The sequence below is a fragment of the Chaetomium tenue genome (assembly GCF_020726465.1).
Source record: "Chaetomium tenue strain MPI-SDFR-AT-0079 chromosome Unknown F5144scaffold_6, whole genome shotgun sequence".
Lineage (NCBI taxonomy): Eukaryota > Fungi > Ascomycota > Sordariomycetes > Sordariales > Chaetomiaceae > Chaetomium > Chaetomium tenue.
The window spans coordinates 568,945-593,722 of record NW_027117334.1 but is presented as its reverse complement, the minus strand read 5'-3'; the positions used below and the strand labels follow the sequence as shown (position 1 = coordinate 593,722).

Genomic DNA, 24,778 nt, shown 5'->3' with positions numbered 1-24,778 from the left:
TGGGTGTCAAAAAGTTTTGTTCCATTTGCCTTGGCACCCACCAGCACCACACTCCAGGCAGCCTTCAGGGCATCCTCCAAAATTACGATGTTTGCGTCGTTATTTATCGGGAGGTGTAAGTCCCGGAGGTGCAAGTCCGAGAGGTCCTTATACCAAAGTTGTTACTTAAACTATTGATGTTCCATAACCCACCCACCAATAGGCAAAAACACCGTGTTCAGACACATCTGGAGCTATTAGCTTTACTGCGTATCCCGAATAAAAGCGAGGGCTTTATATTATCATGACGCATCAGCGTGACTCCAAGCCGGAAAAGGTCCCAGTGGGTTACCACCTACGGCGGCAATTCTCCCATTCAACTCATAGCTGACCCTGTCTCACAAAGTTCAGACCCAAGAGGCCCTCCGCTCCTCTGGCTCCCATCAAGCACCACTCTCCACACTCCCGGGCTGTTTCATTTGGATGGAACCCAGTCCTTCCACTGCAACCGAATAATCTCATACAACAGCACCAAGCCGCCCTGTCCGCCCTGGCTTCCCTTGAACACCGGGATTCGTGTCACCTTCAACACCTCGGCATGCCTCGTCCGCCGGTGCCAGAGATAGAACCGGAATCCAAGCCAGTAGACCCCTGCCGCACCCAAAATCGCTAGGGTCATCGTCTGGCTCGCATACCACGGCACCTTCCGATTCGATCGCGCCATGAACGGCTGCAACGGATCCGGCACCCAGATGGCAACCAGCGGGAACACACTAGTCGCAGTAAACACCACCGCCGCGGCCACCCCAAGCGCATGCGGGATGGGCGATTTGTACCGCCAATTGCTTCCAGGCCAAAGGCGCAGCCACAGCATGGCCACACCGATGACGGTGAACCAGACAATATCGAGACCGTACGCGTAGGCCATCATCAAGAGGGAGTACCCCGGGAGATGGCTGAAGATGCCGTTCGCCGCCGTCTCCGCCGCTGCCGTCCCCAGCACAGCGGCGAGTATGAGGACGGTTGTGATGGTCCAATGCAGGGCGACAGCGGCGGCAGGGGCTTTTTGCGTGTATAAGTGGTGGCCGGCTTTGTGGGCGGGCAGGCGTCGAAAGCCGTGCCGGAGAGAGAACTCGTAACTTGAGGCAAAATACAGCGAGAAAGGGAAAATGCCCTCCTTGGCTACCTCTTGCTTGACGCGGGCCGCCGTAAAAGTGAAGACGATCACGTTGCCGATTGCCGAGAGCGCTCTGAGGGCACCGCAGGCGGCCTGAACGCGTCTGGGGTCGGAGGAGGCGTGGCCGATGGTGCGCATAAAGAATTCCAGGGCGACGTCTTGGCCGGGTTGAAATAGCACCTCCTTGGGAATAATGGCAGCCTGTCATCCGGTGAGTCCGCAATCTCTCAACAAGGGGCTCGGGGAACTGACATAAAGCACGTTGACAACCATAAATAAGACGCAGAGCAAGCCAACACTAAAGCCCGACGTCCACGCAAAGTTCCTGCGAGGGTTTTTGATTTCGGCAAGCACCTGTGCGTTCAGGTTAGCAGGAGCCTTCGGGTTCAAATAGCAAGATCTGCAGCCTGCTCACGTAGTTCGCTTGATGGAAACCGCCAAACGGGAAGACGACGTAGATCAAAGCCTCAGCGTAGCGATACACCCCAGTCGGGGTCTGGGGGGTCCTGGAAAAAGCCGTCCTACTGCTGAAGTTGGCGTCTGAGACGTTTCTGTCCAGAAATGCGAGACCGAAGATGATCATCACGACCAACAGCAGCAGTTTAAGCGACCCTAGAAGGTTATTCAGTCGAATGCCCCATTTACGGGACATGCTGTGCAAAAGGCACGAGAAGGTGTTGGCGGCAATAGCAATGCCCACGATCTTGTTTGCCGTCGATGTTACCCCGGCTGCTTGGAGTGTTGCCACGGCGAAAGCAACCGAGTTCGTTGCCGTGTTACCAAACACCAAGAAGGAGACTCCGAACACACACGTTGCTAGGTATTTGGGAACCTTGAGGAAGTAGTTGAACTATGTGAGTGGTCAGTTTCTGCGCTAGGACCAACTTTTGTGATATTTACGTAGACAAGTTCCGCGCCGCTTCGTGGTGTCGAGATCTTGGTGCCGTCTCTCAGCTGCCATCTCGGAACGGTCAAGCCAAGCTCGATGTACAAGAGCACCCCTGACATGGCCATGACCACGCCGTAGAGCCAGATCAAGAGCGACGCACCAATGCTCTGTGTGTTGTAAAAGATCACTGAGCTGCTGTTGAAGATCCCGGAGCCTATTAAACGATTGAACAAGAGGCACGCAACCGAGAATGCCCCGAGGCCAGCTTTGTCCACCGGAATCTCCTCAACGATGGCCGCGTGGTCCCCCCTTGCTTGATTCAGACGGTCGACATCTTGAGGGTCGAGTCCCCGGCGCCATCTGACCCCGCTACCGGTAGCTGGTGCCGGTATGCCGCCCGGCTCGGCGTCGGTGGTTACGGAAAGTTGGTCTTGGTCCATGATGAAGGATCGTGGGGGCCCAAACCAAGCAGGAGTCGAGTGCTTTGGGACCGCCAAAGACGGAGAGATATTTCACCTAAACCCATGGGCAACCGGGAAAGCACAGCCTCCCTCACACCCTCCCACTTCTCCCAAAGCAGTATTTCAGCTGTTCGATCACGGGAGCCTTGCCGGTATCTTGGACGCTAACGACGCGGCCAGGCTGCAGCCCGTCGCGCGGCGATTGGCTAAATACCTATGCAAGTCTCACATGCAGTCCCAATCAACTGACGGTTTGTTCTCAAGCCACCACGTTATCCTCACCAATCATGAAAGTCCCGCCTTGGATTCTGCCTCACATTTCCAGCCGGAGGGGGGTGACTAACACGTTTTGAGCCACAGGTCACGTTCCACACCATCAAGCAAATCCCTTAAGATTCGCGCTGTCGGCGGGCTGTGCAATTATGGGCAGGGGTAAACGCCAGCCCCATGTTCTTTCACTGAAATGTGGCCGTTGAATGGCCGTCTCCTCGCTCCACCCAACATCTTCTCATCTTCACCATCACAGTCACCGTCATGTTTGTCTCAAGCCTTGCTTGACCGCGCCTCAGCAAGCATTGGGTCTCACCTCTAGTGCGGCCGAGGCGGCCCCTCTAAGTGTCGGTTTACTGCTGCGGGTGAGCCGCCGCAAACAAATTAAACGATGTTCCTCCCCTTTGAACCCGGAGAAATACACGGGGCCCTTCAACTTGCGTACCAGGTGATTAACATTGGCTGGAGCAACGTCCATGATGCGCGTAGGACAGTCCCCAGCATCCGGCCGTGACGATATCTACTGACCTGGTGATTTTAGACCAGCAATACCGCGATTTCAAACAGGATGTCGAGGGCCTCACAAAGCAGCTAGAGAGTCTCCAGCTCACCATTGAAATCAACCGAGCTAGAACAGGGGCTCGGCTAGCTCCTAGAGGCCAGCTAAGCCCAATCTTCGACAATTTCAGAGAGACCCTAGAAGCTTGTCGACGCCTGCTTGAGAGCCAAGCACGCCATGGTACTCACCAAGGCCCGTTATTCAACATCCAATGGTTCATGTTGGTCAGGGATGAGGTTACTATGCTCCGGGACCGCATTGCGGTGCTTCACTTAAAGTTATCCCTGGCGCTGCAATCACTTGAGATGTATGTATGCCACGACCCAAACTATCCTCCGACGAATAATATGCTGACTCAAATGACAGCGAATCAAGAGATGGCCAGACCGAACTTATGCTGAGCTTGACCACCCTGATCCTCGATCGGCTAGATGTGATCGAGTCCCGGATGTCGAGAGTTCTCGGCGAGCCTCCGCCAGCTGAAACTAAACCCCCACAACGCCTCTCCGTCCCCCGAGAACTGGAGGAATTTCTTGAGTCAACTATGGCGGCAAGGTGTGGTGGGCCGACCAACATCCCGATGTGTCAGGGGGTAGATGAGGTCGTCTTTTACTTGGATAGGGCGACGGAGTGGCATGTGCGGCAGCAATCAGCACAGCCAGATCCAGCATTCCAATGGGCGAATATTTACAGAGCTTATTGGCTTTTGCAAGCCACGAAAGCTAGCGACGAGTATCAAGCGGCTTCCAGCACGTTAACGGTTGCTCAGCTGGAGCAAGATCTCCCTCGGCTAGGTATGACGGCACGTCGATTCTTCACTAAGCTAGAGAAGGTAAATCTCACAAGTCCGAAGACCACGATTAAAATGCCATTTTACTAAATGAACCAGCAAATTGTCCAAGCTCACGCCCAGTTGGCCCAATCAGCAGACGGCGGCCCGCCTTCTTCGAACCTGCTGTTGGAAACCATCAGGCGAGACAGTAACGCTTGGCAAGAACACGAGGTGCGGAGGCCTCTACAAGAAGAAGACGACAACCCGAGGCGTGGAGAGAGAGTAGCAGTCTGGTAAGTGAATCAACCATCATCCCAGATTGGCATCGCTAAAGTGGGAAATCTATGAGTCGCCTGCGGGGTACGAACGCGACACCCGAGCAGTTACTAGAGATATACCGAGAAAAGGGCAACCAGGAGCATCTCACCATCATAACAAGCGGCCCTGGGCGTGCAGACCGAGTGTGAGTTACTAACGGACGTCGTATAATAGCTAGTATGGCTAACTGTTCCAGACACGATGTAGACTTGAGATTCGTACATCTAGCCCCGTCCATTGAAGCCGTCCGCCCAAACGGCGGGCCTTACTCAGTCACCTTGAGCACAACCAATAGTCGCGGTGAGGGCGGGTTTAGGTTGGCATTCCAGAGCGAGGAAGGTATCGAGCAGCATATCCCAGGCAGCCCCAATGATACCCACCAGCTAACATTGGAGGTAGATGCCTTCGAATTCCAAGAATCCATGACAGGGTACAAGGTGGTTGACGACTAGTCAGTTTCACCCGCTTCCTACTTAGATCACGGCCGCTAACTTGTTACCCAAGCCCCAATACAGTCGTAACACGACAGCATGCAGGTCGGGTGCTTGGAGGTGAGCGAAGGAGTGATACAGGCCGAGTTCAGCTCTGGTCATCGTCCCGACGCTCGGCAGGGTTTCAACTACCAGAGGAATTCCGAGAGCCGGAGCACCCATCAGCAGCCCGCCGGACCACTGAACCACGTACCGTCTCCCCTTATGCACCTGTCCTAGGCTCTCTCGGATCTTTTTCGCGGCTCAGCCTAACGCCCCGGCGCACCCGAAGCTCGTCGGCTAGGAGCGTCCTCCCCGACCAGCAGCCGACTCAAGGCCAACGGCGTCAAAGCGCCCCTTCGCTAGCACGTGCCTCCACCATCACCTCATCCACGTCCCGCTCCTCCAACTCCTCACTAGGCGGGATCTTCGAGCGCCCAACAAACCTAATCCAAGTCGACAGGCACGGAAACATGGGCTACATCCTCGACCAGCCAGACCCTGCGCGGCTAACCATCTTTCTCCCGGCGGAGGACACCACAAGGGCGGCCAGGGGGTCAGGGCCCTCCTTGTTAGTGATCGACAGTAAGCCTCCCCAAAGTCCAAACACGCCACCTCCAAACACCCCTGAACCTCCCCACTTAACCCTCACCCAACCCTCACCCATCCCTACTAACCACCCACCCACCCAGTCAACCAATACATCCGCATCGACCCCACCCTCTGCGACTGCCAGCAAGAAGCCACGCTCCACCACCGCAGCAGCACGGGCCTGGCAGCCGCCGCACCAGAGCAACAGCAGCAACAGCGCTGCAAAAAGGTGGTGCTGCGAGCTTGCGGCGGCGCGTCGGGCGTCACGGCGCGCAAGACAGTCGGGACGTGGAATCTGGCGGCGGCGGGGCGGTATCAGGCATTGGGGCGGGAAAGGAGGAGGGAGGCGGGGGGGATGATGGTGGAGGTGCCGAGGGTGAATAAGGTGGCGGTGGGGTTTGGGGGGGTTGAGGGTTAGTGGGAGTGGCTGTTTCTTTTCCCCTTTTTCTTTCTTTCTTTCTTTTTTTTTTTTTTTTTTTCCTAGGGATAGGCTTTTGCTTGCTTCGTTTGGGTAGGTAACTAACTCACTGACCTTGGGCTGACGGGTTTACTTACAGAGCGGATACGGTTTGTGGAAGACTTTACGGCTTTGCGGGAGTTGTACTTGGCAGACTTGAGGGCGGCTGCTGGGTGAGGGGATGGAGTTGGTTGGAGGGGACTGCTGGTCAAGGGGTTAGGGTTCTCGGCTCTCTTTTTTTAAGGATTGTTTCACTCCGAAGTGATGATAAGGAGTCCCGGTTTAAGAGCGTAAATTCGGGTTGTGTACTGAACGCAAAAGCAAAAGCCAAATAAAACCCCTTCTATACACACCGACCCAAAAAGCTTTATACAGAAGCGAACAAAGAAGTGTTCCTCGCCATCCACCAACCCCCCTCCCCAACCAACCGCCCACCCCAGCAGAAACCCCTCCAGCGCCCATCATAACATTATCATCCCCATCCCACCCCCATATCCACCATCCCCATTCGCGCACTTAGCACTTAACCGGCAGCGCAGCGGCCGAGCCGGACTTCTTAGCCAGGGCGATCTCGTTGTTGCGGCGGGTGACGAGGCCGGGCAGCTTCTTGCCGCCGGCGTTGACCCACTTGGGGAGCTCGTTGCTGAGGACGGTGATGACGTTCTCGCCGTTGTTGAGGCGCTTGACGAGCTGCGAGCCCTGGGCGGCGCCGCACCCGACGTTGAACGACCAGCTGACCAGCGCGCCGTACTGGTTGAGGTTGAGCTTGGCCTTGCTGTTGAGCATGGCCGTGATGCACTTTTCGAATTTCTGTGAGGGGGGGAGGGTGGTTAGTGGGGGGTGTTTTGGTGGGTGGTGGTGGTTTTTAGGGGGGTTGTGGGGGTGAAAGCACATACCTTCATGTCATCGGCCAGCAGCTTCTTGCCGTCGGTGGTGGACAGCGGGATCTTGTACTTGACCTCGGCGCACTTGGCCTTGGTGCAGAGATGGCCGTAGCCGACGGTGGGGTAGCCCGCGGGGTCGGTGTCTGGGTTGGGGAGTTAGTTATTTTGCTCGGAAGAAGTAAAGAGCCCAAAGATGTCCACATACAAACGTTGGCACGGAAGCCCTCAGCCTTGCCGATCAGGTCGACAGTGGCCGAGTTGGACTTGGGCGCAGTGCAGGTCGAGCTGCCACCGCACTTCCCGGTGACATAGCCGTTGGTGCCGGTCTTGACATAGTAGTCGGCAACGTAGCAGCCATCCTGAGTCTTATCCCAGATGCTGTTGCCGTTCACAGAGGTACCAGTGGTCTGGCAGCTGATCTTGACGTCGGCGCCCTTGTTGTAGGACTTCTTAACGGCGTAGCTGGTGCCCGGGCCGGAGCGGCAGTTGACAACGCTGCCAGTGATGGGGTAGGCAATGGCCGAGGCGGCGAGAGTGGCGAAGACGAAGAACTTCATTTTGATGGTTGAAGAAAGATGTTGATTTCAAGGAGTGAAGTAGAAGTTGGCTTATTAGAATTGCCTAGTGAGAATGGAAGAGGATGTTGTAGAAGTGTTGGTGATGAGTGAGAGTGAGTTGTTGGTCTGGATCTTCTCGTCGACGACCCGACCTCTATATACAAATTGTCTGCGTCGTGATCGTCGGTGTTGGACCCTTCGGCACTATGGGAGGCCGTCTTACCTACCTAGTGTACTGTGTAGAGACTCGCGATGTTATTCTTGGAGGTCTGCTGTCTCCATCCACTGCAACCGACACGGTTCAGGGGTCGACAACGCGCGCAATCCTTGGTCAGTGCTGGTTTCTGGGGACAAGACTCGGGACGATCCATTTCTGATGCCGGTAGTGGGGCGTCTTACTCGCTGTAAGGCAGCTTAGAGTTGCATCCTGGGTGGGACTTGGAATGTTGATCGATTCTTTTTGTGGGGTGCCTCGGCCCAAGACACTTTGACGGACAAGAGCGAAGTTCCAAGCAGTTTCTCAACAAGGGAGGTTCTGTTTCTGGGAGTGGTGCTTGGGTGGTGCTTGGGTGGTGCTTGGATCTGAACCCCTTGACGAACCAGGGCTCGAGAGATTGGAGGGTGGTGCGTGCTGCGGCCGGCACTGGCAGCGATTGTGCAGGCTGGTTGCCCAAACGGGTGAAAATCGTCAGGAGAGTGGGGACAGAAGACTTGAAATAGATCTATTTTGGCGAATCAGACGGGTCATCAGCGTTGCACCAGATTTCCTCCTTCCGGAACCAGACACCGGGCCCCCCCTATCCCCCACACAACAGAACGGCGGACTGATGCTACCCTGAATCTCGTTTCTTGCATCAGATCCGGACAGGCGTGCATTCGTGAACACCAAAAACGCATGGTCATCAGGCGGGTATCTCGGTCCACCAGCATGTTTGAATTTGTTGAGGGTTTGGAGACGGCATCTCAAGCGAAGTCATCTTGCTCGTTGCCCTCGGACGTGGTTAAACCCGGGGGGTTTATTCGCTAGTGACCGGATCATGCGAGGAGCGGCCCAATGTAACCGTTGGTTACCAAGGTGCTCAGCTCGACCACGCCGCCGCGGCACGGGAATATCGAGATAGTGAGCACGGCGCATCTTTCACTTCAACTCCGAGAAAAGTATGAAGCCATCGTGGGATCTATTGAATCCTTGGCGTCCGCACCCGCCATTGCTGACGAACATTGGTGTTGAAAGGTCCGACCAGGACTGGAATTATCAGATGGGGAACAGGTGAGTGCCCCAAGCCCAAGTCAACACTGATGGGCCGCAACGGTAAGTCGACCGGGTATCAACAGACAACCGAGCCTTCCGAGAGCAATCACCCTCAGGGGCTCAACTTCTCGGCTGATTGTTTCTCAACACCTTCTCGGTTGGTTACTTTTTCACCACAACCGCTTGGCCGGTTAGCCGAACTATTGAGTCTCGCTTGATGTGTTTTGGACTAGAAACGGAAGCTGTCTAATACAAAGGTTCACCGACGACAGAGACACGCATGAGGTCTTTTGTCTGCTTGCATGTCGTTGTAACCTCTGATCTGTCGGTGATTCTCGGGATTTGTTGATCTCAAGGGCCTGCAGTTGGGATCAACTTGGAAAGTTGGAATTCCTCGACTTGACTGGCCGAGGCAGGTGGTCACCAGGCATCTAGAGAGCAGAAGCCATCGAAGATCTTTGCTTCCGGATGCCCGATAAGTCAACCAGATCGTCCGATTGTGTTTTGCATGAGATCGTTCCCTTCATCCTTGTTGTGCTAAGTATGGATCTCGGCCTGCCTCGGTATCTTGGTCCAGAATCAAAACATGGAAGATACGGCTACCTCAGTAAGACATGTAAGAAGAGATCTGAGTCGGAGAGTTGTCACTGTCATGCCAGTGGAGCGTAAGGGCTGAAGACTGGCCTGGCCCACCCTTCTTGTCAACTGATTGAGGCTTGGCCTTCAAGTCAAGCATGCCAGCTAAAATAAGTGACAGAGTGCGGGTCAATCAGCCCTCAGCGTTACACTAGCTGGGGCTGGCAGCAGGGGGGGGGTCACGTAGGGCGGCCACACCCGCTTTTTGTTCCTGACAGGCGAATCTTGCAGCTGTGGTAGTGCCTTGGCATGAAGGGGGCCCAGCTGCAATTTCCCGTCCGCAGATTCCGCAAATAACGGAAGGGCTCCGTGTTAGCCCGTCTTACTTTCAACATCACACCCCGGGAATAGGCCGTGTCAATCTTTGCCTGTGTCCGGGCGCAGCATCTTGGGAAACTGGACTTTGAGGCCGACGACAAACTTTCGTTCTCGAGAAGAATCAACGCACAGTTGGTATAAAGGAGCGGCCAAATCCCCGAGTGATCGACTTCAATTCACCATCACCCACACACTTCCCACCTTCACTTCAGTCTCCAACCTTTAATTCCCTTCGGTCTCCTTTTCAGTCATTTCGACATCCATTCAGTCACCATGAAGCTCGCTCTCTTCGCCGCTCTTTTCGAGGCTGTGGCCTTCACGGTCACTGCCGCCTACCCCATTACCGGCAGCGTTGTCAACTGCCGCTCCGGCCCGGGCACCAGCTACGCCGTCAAGAAGTCGTACAGCAAGGGTGCCGATGTGAAGATCAGCTGCCAGACCTCTGGCACTTCCGTCAACGGCAACAACATCTGGGATAAGACCCAGGATGGCTGCTACGTCGCCGACTACTACGTCAAGACCGGTACCAACGGCTACGTGACCACCAAGTGCGGCTCCAGCGGCGGCGGTGGTGGCGGCAGCGTCCCCGGCCCCGTCACCAACGACTACCCGTACAAGTCCAGCTGCGGCGGTGTCGACCCCTGGAACTACTATAAGTGCCGTGAGTTCCTCCCAACTCTAACCTCTTTGTTTTGTTTTACTTTGCACTAACCCCCTATCAGAGTGCACTTCCTTCGTCGCGTGGCGCATCAACAAGCGCCTCGGCATCAAGTTCCACAACCAGTACAAGGGCACCAACTGGGGCAACGCCAACACCTGGGACGACGCCGCCAAGCGCACCGGCGTCACCGTCAACAGCACCCCCAAGCCTGGCGCCATCGCCCAGTCCAACGCCGGCAGCTACGGCCACGTCGCCTGGGTTACCGCCGTCAGCGGCAACCAGGTCACCATCGAGGAGTACAACTGGGCCAAGCGCGAGGGCTATGGCAAGCGCACCGTTTCCAAGGGTACCTTCAACTACATCCACCTCAAGAAATAAGCTTGACGTGATTGTCGGCCGGTTACTGGGGATGGGGGTGAGCGAGTTGTGGTGGTAGGGGGTTTGGCGGTGTTTATATTCAAGTTCCTGTGTATAGATTCAGTTGGTGGATTTGGTGTGGTTTTTGTGCGATGTTTATTACTTCTTGATCCTTTGAGGAGTACATAATCTGGGGTAGACAGCATTAGATGCATTTCATTTGCAACCCTTATCACAGTTCCTCATGGCCGCTTTGCAATGCCGCTGACCCGCGAACCCCATCCCCCTGAACTTTCTTATCACCCCCAGCCGCTGACCACGCCTCCTCCAGAAACAGCCGATCGACCTCGGCCGCCGCCGTCTCGTTCGCAACCGCCAATCTCAAAAACCGCTGATTCTTCGCGCACTTCCGACGTGGGCCCCGGCCAACATCCGCACCCTCCAACTCGTCCCGCCCGTCCCGCCCGTCCTCCCCATCCACCCCATCCACCCCATCCCGCTCACAAACCCACCGATTCCCCCCATCCCTCCCATCAACCCAATTAAACCCACACCCCCCCTCACACCCACCATCCCCCACCCGAAACAACCCCCCTCCTTCACCATCGCCACCCAACCCCCGCACCGCATACACCACCGCCAACGGATCCCACGCCGCCCTCGCCGGCACCTCATACCCATACCAGCGATACGCCATGCGCACCGGATCCGCGACCGGGCCCTCCGCCACAAGCCGCCCACCGGCTCGGACGTGCGAACCAACATCCGAGCCGAGGAACGTCATCCTCACGGGGGGTCCTCTCTGGCTGCTGTTGTGGTTGTGGTGGTGGTGGTGGTGGTGGTTGTCGTCGTCGCCCCACGTGTTGATGACGTGCGCTGCCGCGGCGGGTCCCGACGGCGAGCCCCAGAAATTCCAGTTGTGGCCGGAGGGGTAGCCGCCGCCCATGATGATGAGCTCGGCGAGTTTGAGGGTGGTGAGGGCGCGGCCTGGGAGGGGGGAGTGGGTGTCGGGGGGGGAGTTGAGGAGGGCGGATAGCTGGGGGGGAGGAGGGGGGGTTAGTTTGTGGGTTTGGGTGGGTGGTGATTCGGGAATTGAGCCGGGCTGGCCGTGTGGTGGGAAGATTGGGGGGGTTGGGAAATGAGGGGGGACGTACGTTATCCAGAAAGCCGATTGACAGGATTGTCACGCTGTTGTCCTCCGCCTCGGACAGAACCTTGCGGTACAGCTCCACCGGGTCCCAGGCATCCTCGGCATGGCCCCATCGGAGACTGCCACCGGAGAAGTGGTACGCTACCTTGCTAGCATACTCGCCTAGCGTGAAATACCAGCTGTCGAAGAAGGTGGTGTTGCTCAGGGGACGCGGGATGCCAATAGGAACATCGGGTTTGCCGTAGTGGGCCAAGATGGCCGATGCAGCGAGGGCGGAGTACGAGGATGGGTAATTGACATTGACGGCTAAGAGGTTTACGTCTGGGGCTGTAGCTGCGAGGAGGAGGGCGCCGGCGTCACTGGGGAAGCGGAAAGCGGTGAGCGAGATGGAAGGGACAAAGGGACTAAGGGAGGATCACCTACTCGACGTCGCTGAAGAGATCCGTGTCAATAATAAGGTTCTTTTTGGCGGCAAGGGCCAAACTGCCGATGAATGAGAGGTAAAGAATGGCGAGGCGTTTCATGTTGGCGGAAGATAAAAAAGAATAAAAAGAATGGGGGAATGGCATGAAGTCGAATTGAGTGTGATGATTGGGCAAGTCGCGGCTTGAAATAGCGAATGAGCTGTTCCACACGTGATGGTCTGACACTTACACACTGTTATAAATTCCCCTGGAAACCCCTCCACAAAATCCATCTTGTATTATGCCATATCGTAGTTTGGGCAGTTGCGTTTTGTAATGTTGCCCAACGCTGGGATCCTGTTAGTGAACTCGACTGAAGCTGAGAAAAGAAACTGTCAATCAGATTGTTCCGCTCATATCTGGTCTTGCGTTGTTAGCACGACCTCGGGGTTTGCAAATTGCAATGGAGCCAACATTGCTTGTTCATAGATGCAAAAGTTACTGTCCGGGTTAAAGATTTGACAAAAAGAGTGGTGATCTCTCCCGCCGGGAATTGAACCCGGGTCTCGAGCGATGTCACGACTTGGTGGAGTCTGATGACAAGCTCACATACTGACCACTATACTACGGAAGATTATGGATGTTGGCATCCACTGTAGCTTGGAGGAGCGGCCGGAACCACCAGCATATGAAGTCCCTTGTGGCGCACATCATCCATTGAACGCATGAGGTGCTCTTCTAGCCGATTCCCGTAATCGGTTTCTTTGCCATCTTACGGCTGGATCCTCGCAGCAGGGGACGAAGTTGGCAGTATCCACATCTTTGCCTTCGAGACTCTGCAATCGTTGTACCGCATCCAAAGGCCTAAGTCCTAGGCTGTCCCATCCGGTCATTTCCTCCGACAATGGCCAGTTCTTTGACGTCCGGGACCGGCCCTTTATGTCCGGGACCAGTGCTGTAATATCTGGGAGCCCTCGGTGCTCGAGGCAACAGGCTTGCCAAGTTACAACCCCGTGTCAGCCGAATCACCACCCCCTGAACAGAGGAGACGCAAAGACATATCCTTCATCCACCCAACAGAAGGCCGCGTCTTCTTTGTTGGGCGGTGTGGCGGCGTAGTAGAGGTCTGGGACGCGGAAAACAGGGACTGGAATTTAACAGCCCCGGCTAGAGTTCTCCAAGGGGGAGGTAGGCTGTCTCGGCGGAAGGGTGGAACTGCGACTAAACATTCCTCCTCCTTGACCTCCCCGAGCAACACCGACAAGGGCACCCCCCCCCCCCCCCCCCTATACATATGGCAGCGCTACTACGTGGGTATGAACCCGAACCGCCCAAGGCCTCCGAGGGCTGACCTTGTTACAGGGTACCAGTGTGCTTGGCGGATGTGGAACTCGACCTGAAGGGCGCCGGCAATGCTTCCACGTGCAAGTTGACTACCTATTGTGTAAGTAACAATGGTGACATGACCTCCATACGGCGTGTGCTAGCCTACTCCCGATCCAATCCAGGGTCCATCCACCCCTAATCCAAGCAACCCCACGCTACGTTGGTTCCCGCCCCAACCATTGCCCAAGAACCTCGAAGTCAAACCCAGCTCCGAGTAGCACCAGCGCCAGGCATCAACGGCAGTGCTCGTTGGGGATGAGGACCTTGTTTTGCAACAGAGCCGCCAGACCCGTCTTGGCCCAGGTGGCCTCGCAGTGCTTACGAAGAAACTCCTGGGCGAGCGGCCACATGCACGCGCGGTCCTTTCCCCGGATGGTGGCCGTCAGCATGGGCAGAAAGGCTCTCAGGTAGAACTGCCGCAGTTTGTCCTTAGCCAGTACTTCGGCACACATGGTGATGGCAGTCTGGAATCACTTGTCCTCGTCGCCGTCGCCGCGAGCGTCGATCCGGTGCCTCGCGGACTCAGTAATCTCCATCAGCTTCATGTAGCGCTGCTCCACCATGTCTTTCACTTCCTGATACCACACGGCCCGCGCCCGCCCCGAGTTCTCGATCGGAAAAAAGGGTCGATCGTTCGGGTCCAAACGGAGCATCTCGAATACCGTGATTGGATCGCTTGGGTATTCCACTAGCAGCTGTAAATAGCCGTGGGCGTTGCAAGTGGTCTGTAACTCCTTGGTCGTTTCGTTGTATCGCTCGTGAGGGATCCCGGGCTTCCCGTAGTTGAGGAGCAAACTACCGATGTAGATTGCATAAAGCCCCATTGCTACGGCCACGAGGACCCCGGTTCCGGAAAGTCGCCTTTGGGCGAGGGTTAGCAGTGAAATGACAAAAGCATAAGGCCACCCGAACCAAAAAGCGATTAGACTCACAGAGCAAACATGACGGGATCCGGGGACGCACTGGGAGCCCCTTGAGGATGCAACCACGTCGCAATGGCTTGACGATGACTCGGTGGTATTTTTGAGTAGGATCGTTTGTAGCTTGGAGTAGTTGGTTGGTAGCGAGATACCTTTACAACGTTGGCTGTTGCGATCACAACACCAAGAAAGGGGAGCAGCCAAGAAAGGGGAGCAGCCAAGAAAGGGGAGCAGCCAAGAAAGGGGAGCAGCCAAGAAAGGGGAGCAGCACAAAGTGAACGATAACGCGGGAGCTGTGGGCAAAGACAGATGCGTACCGTTTGAGGGACACCATCCATTTGTCAGATGGCAGAGACTGCTTCCAATCCACCCTTCAACTTCTCCCACCGCCTCCTAATGGTCTTTGTCTCATACTCGCTTCCGATGTGTGATGAGCCCTGCACCTTGGGGTGGCTCCTGGGTTCTTTGTCGAGCCCCACCAGGCGGTCTGGAATGTGCCGGAAGTGGTAATGGTGACGGCTACGATACGAACTCTTTGTCTTGGTGCTTTGGATAGCTTTTTGGCAGTATTTACGTTTGCCTCAGCTTGAACTGTCCGTTAAAGACGTGAATGTGTGCTTAGGAGAACCAGAAGCCTTTTTGCCTTGGGACCATTTGCTTCTAATAACTAGATTCTCTGGTTTCCCTCTGAGGTGTTCTGGCTTCTTGTCGCGACAAATCGCCCTCCCTACCAACACCCCCGCCTATCCCGCCCTCGTTGCCAACACACCAGACTGATCCCAAGCTTTCGGTACAATTTGCCGACCCCCCACACCGCCCCCTCGCCGTCAACACGACATCAAAACCAACAGACATGGATGAGGACCGGGAGCAAGAAGCAGATCCCGATACTGCGTTGGCCGGCATTCTCCAAGGGTTCCGCATCGTTTGGGGCGGCCCCCGGAAGCTTTGGGTCTTCGTTCGCTCCATGACCCCCTCGACCGCCGTCACCTTCCTCACCTGCCTTCTGGTTATCTATCTAGGCATTGGCTGGTTTCTTACCGTCTTGTGGGGCGTCCTGATGGATGTCACGGGGAGCAAGAACTGGCTTTGGAGTCAGCCGTCGAAGCGTTTTGACGCCTTCGCCATACCGACGCGGGTTGCGTCCGGACCGCCTACGGGGGTGGCGGCCTGCGGCGCGTTTCTCTCAACACAACTGGCCTCGTTGGTGGCTGCTTCGGCATCCGCGCGTTGTGTCGCCTCACTCGCCACGCAGGCCTTTGGGGATCTAGGGCTAGGCGGTCTGAGGGGTGCGGATGTTTTCCGGGTAGACTGGCCGGCCGTTGCACGGGGTTCCAACAAAGTCAGCACAGTCATCATCAGTGACTTCTACAGGGAGTTGCGGCACGAAAACTGGAGCATCTCCCGTGTAGCCCAACTTGCCGACATGGTTATCGATAGGCTCGGTGAGGTGACCGACAAGAGTCACGAGAAGGCGCATCAACCCGATCACTCACAACGCTTCACAACCGTCTTCACAGCCATCTGGAGGACGGGAGGAGGCCCCAGCATCGAATCTCAGCTGGCGGAGCACCGCAAGACCTGCCAGAGCATGGTTGGGTCGCTATTCCACGTCATAAAGCAAAATCAGGTGGCGCACGACCACTTCCTCGCACAGGCCAACAAATATGTCCAACTTCAGTCGCAGCTCCTTAATATGGCCGTGCCAAAGTCCGGACAGTATAACCAGGAGGCGGACCGTTACCGCGGGCCAGACGCGTTTCTCGAGAAGGCCATCAAGAGGTTGAACGGGTTGCCGTACCGCGAGTCTGACGACAGGGCGGAGTTGGCTTCGTTTGTCCGAGACCTCCACGCAGCACAGGGGGCGGCTAGCATGCTCACCCTGGCGTTTTCGAACACCATCAATAAGCTTCTTGAGCTGTCTTACAAAGCAGAGAAGGAGAGAATCTGGGTGCGGGATATGGAGCAGCGCCTGAGAGTGATTTTGAGTTGGGTCGAAGATTGGAGGCGCGCACGCGAGAAGCTGTATCCCCAGTCTTTAGAGATGGAGTAATAGCTGCGCGGCAGCATGGGTTTGATCCGCGAGTGGTTGTGCTACATGTTCCTACTGGGTCCAGCCCTTATGTTCCTGTTTACCTACATGTACCTAAGGCTCCTACTTCGTACACGTACTCGTTCGTCGTTGTCTAGTGAGAGTCCCCGCCTGGTTGCAGCGGCGTTCCGAAAACGGGCAACTGTCTTTGGTTGTTTTGTTCTGTTTGGCGCCACTAAATTACTCCATCCGGCGACGGGTGATGGGAGTGTTCAGTTTTCGCGCATAACCCCTGAGAGGCTGAGTTGTGACCACCCCCTTTGTCCCCGGGCGCGCCGTCGCATGCCTCTCGTCTCCCTTTTCTACACGAGTTGACGGAATGAATAGTACGCCCAACTTGTGCTGCCGACTCTTCCTGTGGTTGTATTAAATCGATATCTAGGCCACTGTGCTCCAGCATTTGCACGCATTCCCGTCTTGCCTTGTTGGTTGCCAACCCCGACGGTGGCCATGCTTTCCTCCGAATCGGACCGGCCGCGCCGCCGGGCCAGTCGTTTTGAACCTAAGCCACGTGAGAATGGCGGCATCGACCACGAAGACGGAACCACCAACACCCCAGAAAATCTCACACAGGACGAGGGTAGCCGCGGCCGGCACCTTGAAAGCGTCGAGACGGCGCCGACCCAACAGCATGAACCCGGCCACACCCGTCACTCTCACAGTGCTCGCCAAGCTGCATCCAGGGAAACATTACGATTTGGCGGGGGCCAAGAGAAAAGGAGAGCGAGAGAGTCCTGGAAACACCCGGTGGCGTTTCACTATCTTGCCCTCGCCCTCGCCAGTGTGGCCATCGGCATCTGCGCCTGGTTCTTCCTGGGGTCTTATTACGAGGGCAGCGTCAACGAGGGAAGCTGGGCCGGGGATTCACGCGTCAACATTCCCATATCAAACTTGCATCCGGAGGACCTCGAGATGGTCGCTGTCCCGTTCCCGATGGCCGACGTCGTGGCCATGGCCGAAGTGTACACCAATGCGTGCTTCGACATCCGCTTCCCCCGCCGCACCTCCAACATCACTCTCCGGCTCGACACACCCGGCCTAGCTCGGGTGAATATGGCGTCCTTTCTCCCTCGGGTACACGTGAAAGTAGGATATGACAAGAACGACCACAACGGGCCACTAACAAAACCAGGGCTCGTCAAGGCCGAGGATGAGCCGTTTGTCGTTGATATGACCAACGCTACACTCACATTGGACTTACTCGAGAAGCTCTGGCCGGTGCTCGTTCGTGCTACTACCGACCTATTGGACCTCGGCTTGGGGCGCAACCACAGCGACTACCGCGCGTTCAGAGACGACCTGAAGTCCCTTACCGATCCCGAAAAGCCGGTGCTTATCTCACGCAGACCGGGGCCAAGCCTAGTGCTGATCGCTCTGGCGAGTGCGAAAGACATTTGGGGGGAGTTGTATGCCTGGGCCGAGGTGTGGCCACTCACCGCTCACGCGTGGCTGCAATTCCTCCGACTACACATGATATACACGGAAAGAAATTGGCGAAAGCAGGAGCCGGGCAAGGAGCTTGGCAGCAGCCCCTCAGCTCCAACACTCGGCTGGTCTCAGCCTCCATCGCCTACCCAACTCCTCCGCCACGCAAGACGCCAGCACCCAGCCCACCAAACTCTCCCCGGACTCCTGGCCAGCTTACCTGTGTCCAAGAACGCGACGGTGCAGGCATACCAGACCAAGGCCTTCTTCACCCGGATAAAGCCTCACCGGGCGACCACATCTGACCTTACCGGCCTGGAAGCCGACATCAACCTGCTCTGTTTTTCCCATCAGATGCTGTAAGTCGTCGCCTCAGCCCGCTGCCCCTCCCACCCCTCAGACGAGTCGGTCCTCCTCAGCCGCGTGCCTTACTGGGCCTCCTGGGGCGCACGCACCGGCTGCGGCAGCGCCAGCTGCCTGCACAGCCTGCACGACGCGCTCTGCGACGCCGAGCTCTTCCTAACAGCCTTCGCGGCCAAGGCGCGCCAGGTGCGGGCGCGCGTGCACGACGTCGTCGCCGAGCGGAGCGGCTTCTCCCTGGCCGAGCGCGCCGCCGCCGTCGCCGCCACCTCCTACGGCCGGGACGGCCTCGTGCGCCGCGCGCGCACCCTCGACCGCGCCCTCGATACCCTCGACACCCTGCTCGCCTCCCTGGCGCTCCAGCACCGCATCCTGGCGGGCATGGCCGTGCGGATGCTGCGGGTGTGTGCGCTGCAGAATGACCTGCGCGAGCGGGCGCGCGTGCTGCACGAGGATCGGTCGGCGTGGTGGGGGCTGAGGTGGGATGGGGAGAGGGAGGTGGTGGTGGTGAGCGTGGTGACGTTTCCGGAGCTGGAGGAGACGCTCGAGATGTTGCGGGAGGCTCATGCGCGCATGACGGTGGAGTACCAGACCATGCGGCCCCGTACCGAAGAGGCTGCTGAGCAGCTCAGGGCGAAGCTGTCTGAGGGTTGGCTCCAGAGGTTGGGGTTGGACGATTTGCCGCCGGAGGGAAAAGGTCGGAGTAAGATTCGATGAAGAGAGAGCTGCTGGAGTCATGTTGTGGTGAACGAGAGGCAAGACGTCGTCAGCCGCGTCACGTCAGCAGCCAAGTCTCATCCCCCCCTGAACAACCAAACCCTGAGCCCTGTGAAGTGAGGCTGTGTCACTGTGACCCTGTCTGACACGTAAATTTATTTAGCATCACACAACCCCCCAGCCCCCCACGTTTCCAGGTTCCACAGCTACAACGGTTTCTTCAGGGGTTCCCCAACTTTTAGTCTCAGTGTTTCAATCTCACAACCTCCAACCTCCACCCTCTCACATGCCGCTAAAATGATGGCCCTGTCAACGCTGGTCGTTGCCGTCTCCCGGCGGGCTCGACGCCTAGCGCGCCGTTATCGTCTCCTCCTCAGGGCCACCGCGTTGGTGCTCATATTATGCTTTCTAGAAGCTCTGCTGCACATTTCCATGCACAACATCCCCGCCCCCGCCGAGGACCTGGACGCCCCCTTCGCCAGACAATGTCAGGACCCGCGCGTCGCCGCGGCGCAACCCCGCGAGAGCGCCGTCCTCGTCATGCTCGCCCGCAACTCCGAGCTACAGGAAGCCCGCGAGACCATCCGCAACATCGAGGCCCAGTTCAACCAGTGGTTCAACTACCCAATCGTCTTCCTCAACAACGAGCCCTGGGACCCGGAATTCATCCGCCAGCTCAACGCCTCGGTCAGCGGCAAAGCCATCTTCGAAACCATCCCCGCCGCGGACTGGTCCTTCCCAGACAACATCGACCCCACCACCGCCCGCCAGTCCATGGCCCGCCAGGGAGCCTCGGGCGTCTGGAACGGCGGCAAGGAGTCCTACCACCACATGTGCCGCTTCTACTCCGGCGCCTTCTACACCCAACCCGCCCTGGCCCCCTTCAAATGGTACTGGCGGCTCGAGCCCGGCGTGCGCTACACGTGCGCCATCACCTACGACCCCTTCGCCGCCATGGCGCGCCACAACAAAATCTACGGCTTCACCATCGCGCTCTGGGAAGAGCCCAACACCTGCCCCACCCTCTTCCGCAACGTCGACGCCTTCCGCCGCGCCCACAACATCCCCAAATCCCCCACCTGGAACGCCATGCTGCACCTCCCCCTCCCTTGGTACCTCCAACCCTACCCCCTCCGCAAACTGGCCGGGCTCCTCGGCGCCGCGCACACCACCACGCGCGGCGACCGCTGGAACCTCTGCCACTACTGGAGCAACTTCGAGATTGCGTCGCTCGACTTCTTCCGCGGCGACGCCTACCAGGCCCTCTTCCGCCACCTGGATGCCCGCGGTGGCTTCTACCACGAGCGCTGGGGCGACGCCCCCGTGCACTCGCTGGCCGCGCATTTGCTGCTGGAGCCGGGGCAGTTGCACCATTTTTCGGATTTGGGGTATCACCATGACCCGTTCTTTCAGTGCCCCGGGAATGCGCCGGGGGAGGGTCAGCTGCCGGGGAATGAGGCGTTGGCGGAGGGGGGGAGGGAGCAGGCTTGGTCGGAGGAGAGGGAGGGGGATGTGGGCTGTCGGTGTCGGTGTCCGGATCGGAGAAGGAGGAATAATAGGGCGATTTGTTTGGAGAGGATGGGGAGGCCGGCTGCTGCGGAGAGGGTGAGTTGGTGGGATCGGTGGAGGGGGAGGTATCAGTATGCGATTGGGGTGCCGCAAGGGGGGGCGGGCGGGATTGGGCTGTGAATATACGGGGGCACATTACGGGCAGAGGACTGGAATGGATGAGGGATGATGTATGACTATATGAAGGCAGAGCCGCGGTATAGGATACAAAGAATCAGGATACCCTTCCTACTTTGATGGCGTATGACTGTCCTGGCCTCCCATGGCTTTCAATCCCTGGGAGCTGTCGTAAGCTCCGCCCCAAAGCCCAGATTCATATCAAACCCTGTGACACTCTTGTCTGGCAAGCAACCCCTGGTCTGTCCCTTTGGCCCCCAACTCGACAACGCGGGAGCAACCGCCAATCACACTCTAACCGTTAACTCCGTCTGACGGTCTTTCACCCCACTTCTTTCAGATTACATGGCCGAGGACCAAGCAACTCCTGAATCCTAAAAGACTACTCTGCTACAACAAGTAAGAGTAATTAGTAGTGTCTGACGCACCGTTGTAACCTCGTCCCCGAGTACAAAATGAAGTTTGAATTTGTCGACAACAGCAACGCCATCGACAAGACCGCGAGAAAACGCATCCGCAGCCATGTGGCTATCGGCCGTAACGCCGGGAAGAAGATTTCACGGCGGTCAAAGAAAGAGTTGCTGAGAAGGCCAACAAGGGCACCGAGTCCCCAGGTCACATCTGCCCTTGAACAACCAGAATCCAACAATACACGTGGCAGTGTATCAATCCTTGGCCTTGGACGTCTGAGTGCCCTTCCAGCCCACCTCCAGCAAAGCGACAGATCTGGCGCGCTCGATCTTGTTCAAAGGGGTGAGTGCCTTGAGCATTCTGACTCACTCTTCAGCTTGCTGACTACCTACTGTCCCACAGCTATTTCTTTCCTAGACGGGGTTCGCCATGCTCCCGAGCTAGACCTAGCTCTAGACTACAACTCGGAATCCAAGATGTGGTCCCTCCAGTCCCTATTCCAAGACGAAGCCTGTTAGTTTCAAAGCAGCTACGATTCCACGTATCCCTAGTTGCTAACATGTCCACAGACTTCCACGGCGCCATGGCTGTGTTCTTCGCCGCATGCCCCAGCCTCCCTGACCTTTCAGACCCCTCTCCTGTTACCAACCAAGGGAACTGGAACGCGAGGATGCGTCATCTAGGTCTGGCCCTCCGGCTCATCAACACGCGCCTCTCCGGGAAGGATGCTGTATCGACCGAAACTGTGACGGCGGTGTTGATTCTGGGCTTGTACGAACGCCAGCAAGGCGAGTTCCACCGTGGCCTTGTGCACATGGACGGAATGCAGCGCATGCTCCAAATACGCGGTGGCATCCTGGAGTTCTCCAAGAACAATCCTGAAATAGCCCGCAAGATCCTCCGGTGCGTCCCCACGTAAACCCCTAACACGCCCGAGTGGGTGAGGTACCAAGACACCGAGACCGCGCCTCTCAACCCCCTACTGACACCCACCCCCCAGATCCGACATTGAATACTGGCTTAACCTGGGTACGCCGCCCCGCTTCGCACTCGAAGAAGCCTTTCAAATTCTCTCCAGCAACCCCATTCCCCACAGCCATGTCAAAACCAACAAAACCCATTTCCACCCCTTATGCCCATCCCTACTCCCCTCCCGACCACCATCCACACCTCTCCACCTCACAGCCCCCTTAGCAGCCCTCTTCCACGACGCAACCCGCACCGCCCACCTCCTCTCGACCGCAGCCACCACCCCACACCCCACCAACAAGCTCCCCAGCGCCGCCGTCCACGACACTTTCATCCTACTAGGCTACCGCCTCCAGGCGTTACAGATCCTCTCACTACCATCCAGCTCCACATCACCACCACTTCTGGCCGGCGATGAGGTGGATTGCTGGGGGGAGAGTGTTAAATCCCTTGAATCTATCGGGGCTGGCGTTATGGACCTGGCTGCTGCGGCCGATACGGAGGGTTCTACCACCGCCGAGCGGGCCGTGTGCGTCGGTCTGGCGGGGTTTGTGGCCAGTTTTCTAAGGGGCGGTGGGCCGGGAGCGTTGGTGAAGGTTCGCTTACCGGTGCCGTGGTTGGGGGAGGCGACGAGGGAGGTGGTGGAGTGGGCTTGTGGGGAGTGGATGGGCAGGGGTAAGGTTTGGGATGGAGATGGGGAGCGGGCGGTGCTGGAAGCGGTGCTGTGGATGGTAATCATTGGGGTTGTGGCGGGGGTGTTGGACTCTGGGGAGGGGACGGGTGGGTGGGTCGTTGAGGGGACTAGGGAGGTGACGAGACGGTTGAAGTTAGATAGTTGGGGTGATGTAAAGTGCGTGCTGGAGAGGTTTCCTTGGGTGGAGGCGTGGCATGGGAGGCGGGGGAAGGCGTTTTGGGAAAGGTGCATGGGACTGGAAGCGGTTGGTCTCTAAAGGTGATAGAGTGGTGTAAGTTGGCACATTCGGCTGGGTACATATCCTATACAAAAACGGCTCCCTTGCCTCCCTATCCCACCGGGCACTCTGCACAACACCGCCCTCAGACACTAAAGCATGTTGGTTACGCAGCCCGGCTCGACCGCCTCCAGCTCTTTGGCGATGACTTCCCAGGTGGTCTTCTGGGCCTCAAGGTCATTCTTGATCCAGTCGGGGACGTCGGGCCTAGCACTCGTTAGTCAGGGATTTTTCCTCGCAAGAAAGCAGGGCAACTTACTCGCCGTCCTCGCAAGAGTGAAGCAGCTTGCCATGGCTCTCCACACCGGCCACAGCGCCGTGCAGCAGCGTACGGCTGCCGTCTTCGGCCGTCCGTCCATACAAGCCGTGCAAGTGACGTAGGCGCGTTGTGAATTCCTCAGGAGCGTTCCTACTAAGCTCGGTGACGCATAGTCCAGGGCAGACTAGGTTGATGATGACGCCCCCCTTTTCGACCGGCAACACTTCGCGTGCCAGATGGCGAACCGCGAATACCTCGGCGAGCTTGGATAACGGGTATCTGTTCAGATGTTAGCCGACCTATCCCAGCATAGGTACCCTGGCGTGAAAAAAGGGGCTCAACTCACGTCTTAGCCGGCGCCATATCCTCGGCATCCATCCCCTTAATCGCATCCCCCTTCACCCCCTCCCAATCCACGCGCCCGTCCTCACCAAACCCCGACCTGCTCGTCAGAACCGTAATCCTCGGGATCACCCCATCCCCCACCTTCTTCGCCTTCGCCCTCATCACCGGCACCAACAACACCGCCATCAACAGCGTACTCAGCACATTCACCGTCACCGGCTTCACATGCCCCTCCGCCATCTCCCTCTCCGCCAGCGCCACCCCCGCATTCTCCACCACCGCATCAATCCTCTCCAACTCCTCCTCCGCCCGCCTCACAAACCCCCGCACACTCTCAAAACTCTCCAAATCCAGTTTCCACACGCTCACCACCCCGGTCCCCGCCGTGCCGGCGGCCGCATCGATCGCCGCCTTGGCCGCCTCGCCCTTGGCAACGGTGCGCACGGCCAGGATCACGCGGCCAGCCCCGAGAGAGGCCAGGTGTTTGGCGGCTTCGAAGCCTAGGCCGACGTTGGCGCCGGTGACGATGTAGGTCTTGCCGGCGCAGAGGGCGCGGGTGGCGAGGAGGGGGAGGTTGCGCTTTTGGGTGGCGACGTCGTCGGACATGGTTGTTATTGTTTGGGGGTTGTTGTTGTTGTTGTTGTTGGGTTGTTGTGTTGGGGGAGGAGTCGGTTGACTTGGAAGGGGATTGGTGTATGTGCGTGAAGCTGATAGTCGGGGGTCGGAACTGAGTGTTTAGATGGGCTGGTTGCTTGGTTGTTGTCTGGTGAGAGATGATGGTGGGTTTTACGTTCGATATCGAGGGGATGCAGACGGTCTTTTATGTCTGTTCATGTTGCCATGTCCGTCCCATCGGAGGTAGGTAGTTCGCTCCGTGGTGACAATCATGATCCAAACTAAACTCCATGGTGACGCAGCCTCCAGTTTCAATAAGATGTATTGAAGTCACCGAACCAGTGCGAGAGTGGTTTCCTAAACGGGTAGTGGGGATGCGTGCATTAAACTGTCTGACAGGGGCCGGCAGACAAACCGAGAACTCGGTTACAAGGCTTCGGTAGCTCACAGATGACGTCGA

At 57.3% G+C, this 24,778-nt stretch overlaps 12 protein-coding genes and 1 non-coding gene across 13 annotated transcripts; 7 read left to right on the top strand and 6 right to left on the bottom strand.

The window, feature by feature from the left end:
- Positions 1-76: 76 nt before the first annotated feature.
- F5144DRAFT_581219 (amino acid permease-domain-containing protein) lies at positions 77-2,645 on the bottom strand. The gene is made up of 4 exons (XM_066789423.1): positions 2,057-2,645; positions 1,572-2,006; positions 1,409-1,510; positions 77-1,357 (listed from the first exon to the last, which is right to left on the bottom strand). The coding sequence occupies exons 1-4, from the start codon at positions 2,483-2,485 to the stop codon at positions 455-457; spliced, it is 1,869 nt and encodes a 622-aa protein (XP_066639431.1). The 5' UTR covers positions 2,486-2,645; the 3' UTR covers positions 77-454.
- A 112-nt stretch (positions 2,646-2,757) lies between these two features.
- Positions 2,758-6,048, top strand: F5144DRAFT_581216 (uncharacterized protein). Its single transcript, XM_066789422.1, has 9 exons — positions 2,758-3,261; positions 3,318-3,642; positions 3,702-4,167; positions 4,225-4,400; positions 4,457-4,570; positions 4,622-4,764; positions 4,825-4,876; positions 4,930-5,480; positions 5,588-6,048. The coding sequence occupies exons 1-9, from the start codon at positions 3,168-3,170 to the stop codon at positions 5,902-5,904; spliced, it is 2,238 nt and encodes a 745-aa protein (XP_066639430.1). The 5' UTR covers positions 2,758-3,167; the 3' UTR covers positions 5,905-6,048.
- Positions 6,049-6,373: 325 nt separating this feature from the next.
- On the bottom strand, positions 6,374-7,487 carry F5144DRAFT_336411 (lysozyme-like domain-containing protein). Its single transcript, XM_066784180.1, has 3 exons — positions 7,033-7,487; positions 6,840-6,970; positions 6,374-6,753 (listed from the first exon to the last, which is right to left on the bottom strand). The coding sequence occupies exons 1-3, from the start codon at positions 7,382-7,384 to the stop codon at positions 6,460-6,462; spliced, it is 777 nt and encodes a 258-aa protein (XP_066639429.1). The 5' UTR covers positions 7,385-7,487; the 3' UTR covers positions 6,374-6,459.
- A 2,031-nt stretch (positions 7,488-9,518) lies between these two features.
- F5144DRAFT_517109 (CHAP domain-containing protein) lies at positions 9,519-10,853 on the top strand. Its single transcript, XM_066786634.1, has 2 exons — positions 9,519-10,251; positions 10,313-10,853. The coding sequence occupies exons 1-2, from the start codon at positions 9,864-9,866 to the stop codon at positions 10,627-10,629; spliced, it is 705 nt and encodes a 234-aa protein (XP_066639428.1). The 5' UTR covers positions 9,519-9,863; the 3' UTR covers positions 10,630-10,853.
- F5144DRAFT_614640 (inosine/uridine-preferring nucleoside hydrolase) lies at positions 10,841-12,405 on the bottom strand (the record flags this gene model as incomplete). Its single annotated transcript, XM_066791776.1, has 4 exons — positions 12,182-12,405; positions 11,763-12,117; positions 11,234-11,644; positions 10,841-11,077 (listed from the first exon to the last, which is right to left on the bottom strand). The coding sequence occupies exons 1-4, from the start codon at positions 12,325-12,327 to the stop codon at positions 10,841-10,843; spliced, it is 1,149 nt and encodes a 382-aa protein (XP_066639427.1). The 5' UTR covers positions 12,328-12,405.
- Positions 12,406-12,700: 295 nt separating this feature from the next.
- Positions 12,701-12,796, bottom strand: F5144DRAFT_t147. The gene has a single exon. It is a non-coding gene; the product is annotated as a tRNA-Asp (tRNA).
- Positions 12,797-13,781: 985 nt separating this feature from the next.
- Positions 13,782-14,491, bottom strand: F5144DRAFT_595001 (uncharacterized protein; the record flags this gene model as incomplete). Its single annotated transcript, XM_066790649.1, has 3 exons — positions 13,782-13,950; positions 14,023-14,409; positions 14,481-14,491. 3 exons carry the CDS (start codon positions 14,489-14,491, stop codon positions 13,782-13,784), a joined length of 567 nt encoding a protein of 188 aa, XP_066639426.1.
- A 532-nt stretch (positions 14,492-15,023) lies between these two features.
- On the top strand, positions 15,024-16,835 carry F5144DRAFT_614638 (uncharacterized protein). The gene has a single exon (XM_066791775.1). It carries the CDS (start codon positions 15,322-15,324, stop codon positions 16,519-16,521), a length of 1,200 nt encoding a protein of 399 aa, XP_066639425.1. The 5' UTR covers positions 15,024-15,321; the 3' UTR covers positions 16,522-16,835.
- Positions 16,836-17,152: 317 nt separating this feature from the next.
- Positions 17,153-18,564, top strand: F5144DRAFT_581199 (uncharacterized protein). Its single transcript, XM_066789421.1, has one exon. The coding sequence runs from the start codon at positions 17,473-17,475 to the stop codon at positions 18,346-18,348; it is 876 nt and encodes a 291-aa protein (XP_066639424.1). The 5' UTR covers positions 17,153-17,472; the 3' UTR covers positions 18,349-18,564.
- On the top strand, positions 18,565-19,179 carry F5144DRAFT_581198 (uncharacterized protein). Its single transcript, XM_066789420.1, has one exon. The coding sequence runs from the start codon at positions 18,727-18,729 to the stop codon at positions 19,060-19,062; it is 336 nt and encodes a 111-aa protein (XP_066639423.1). The 5' UTR covers positions 18,565-18,726; the 3' UTR covers positions 19,063-19,179.
- An 86-nt stretch (positions 19,180-19,265) lies between these two features.
- On the top strand, positions 19,266-20,978 carry F5144DRAFT_581197 (glycosyltransferase family 15 protein). Its single transcript, XM_066789419.1, has one exon. It carries the CDS (start codon positions 19,360-19,362, stop codon positions 20,749-20,751), a length of 1,392 nt encoding a protein of 463 aa, XP_066639422.1. The 5' UTR covers positions 19,266-19,359; the 3' UTR covers positions 20,752-20,978.
- A 225-nt stretch (positions 20,979-21,203) lies between these two features.
- Positions 21,204-22,078, top strand: F5144DRAFT_497292 (uncharacterized protein; the record flags this gene model as incomplete). Its single annotated transcript, XM_066786196.1, has 3 exons — positions 21,204-21,501; positions 21,562-21,672; positions 21,729-22,078. 3 exons carry the CDS (start codon positions 21,204-21,206, stop codon positions 22,076-22,078), a joined length of 759 nt encoding a protein of 252 aa, XP_066639421.1.
- An 848-nt stretch (positions 22,079-22,926) lies between these two features.
- Positions 22,927-24,535, bottom strand: F5144DRAFT_336347 (uncharacterized protein). The gene is made up of 3 exons (XM_066784179.1): positions 23,705-24,535; positions 23,359-23,637; positions 22,927-23,306 (listed from the first exon to the last, which is right to left on the bottom strand). The coding sequence occupies exons 1-3, from the start codon at positions 24,307-24,309 to the stop codon at positions 23,192-23,194; spliced, it is 999 nt and encodes a 332-aa protein (XP_066639420.1). The 5' UTR covers positions 24,310-24,535; the 3' UTR covers positions 22,927-23,191.
- Between the last annotated feature and the right edge of the window lie 243 nt (positions 24,536-24,778).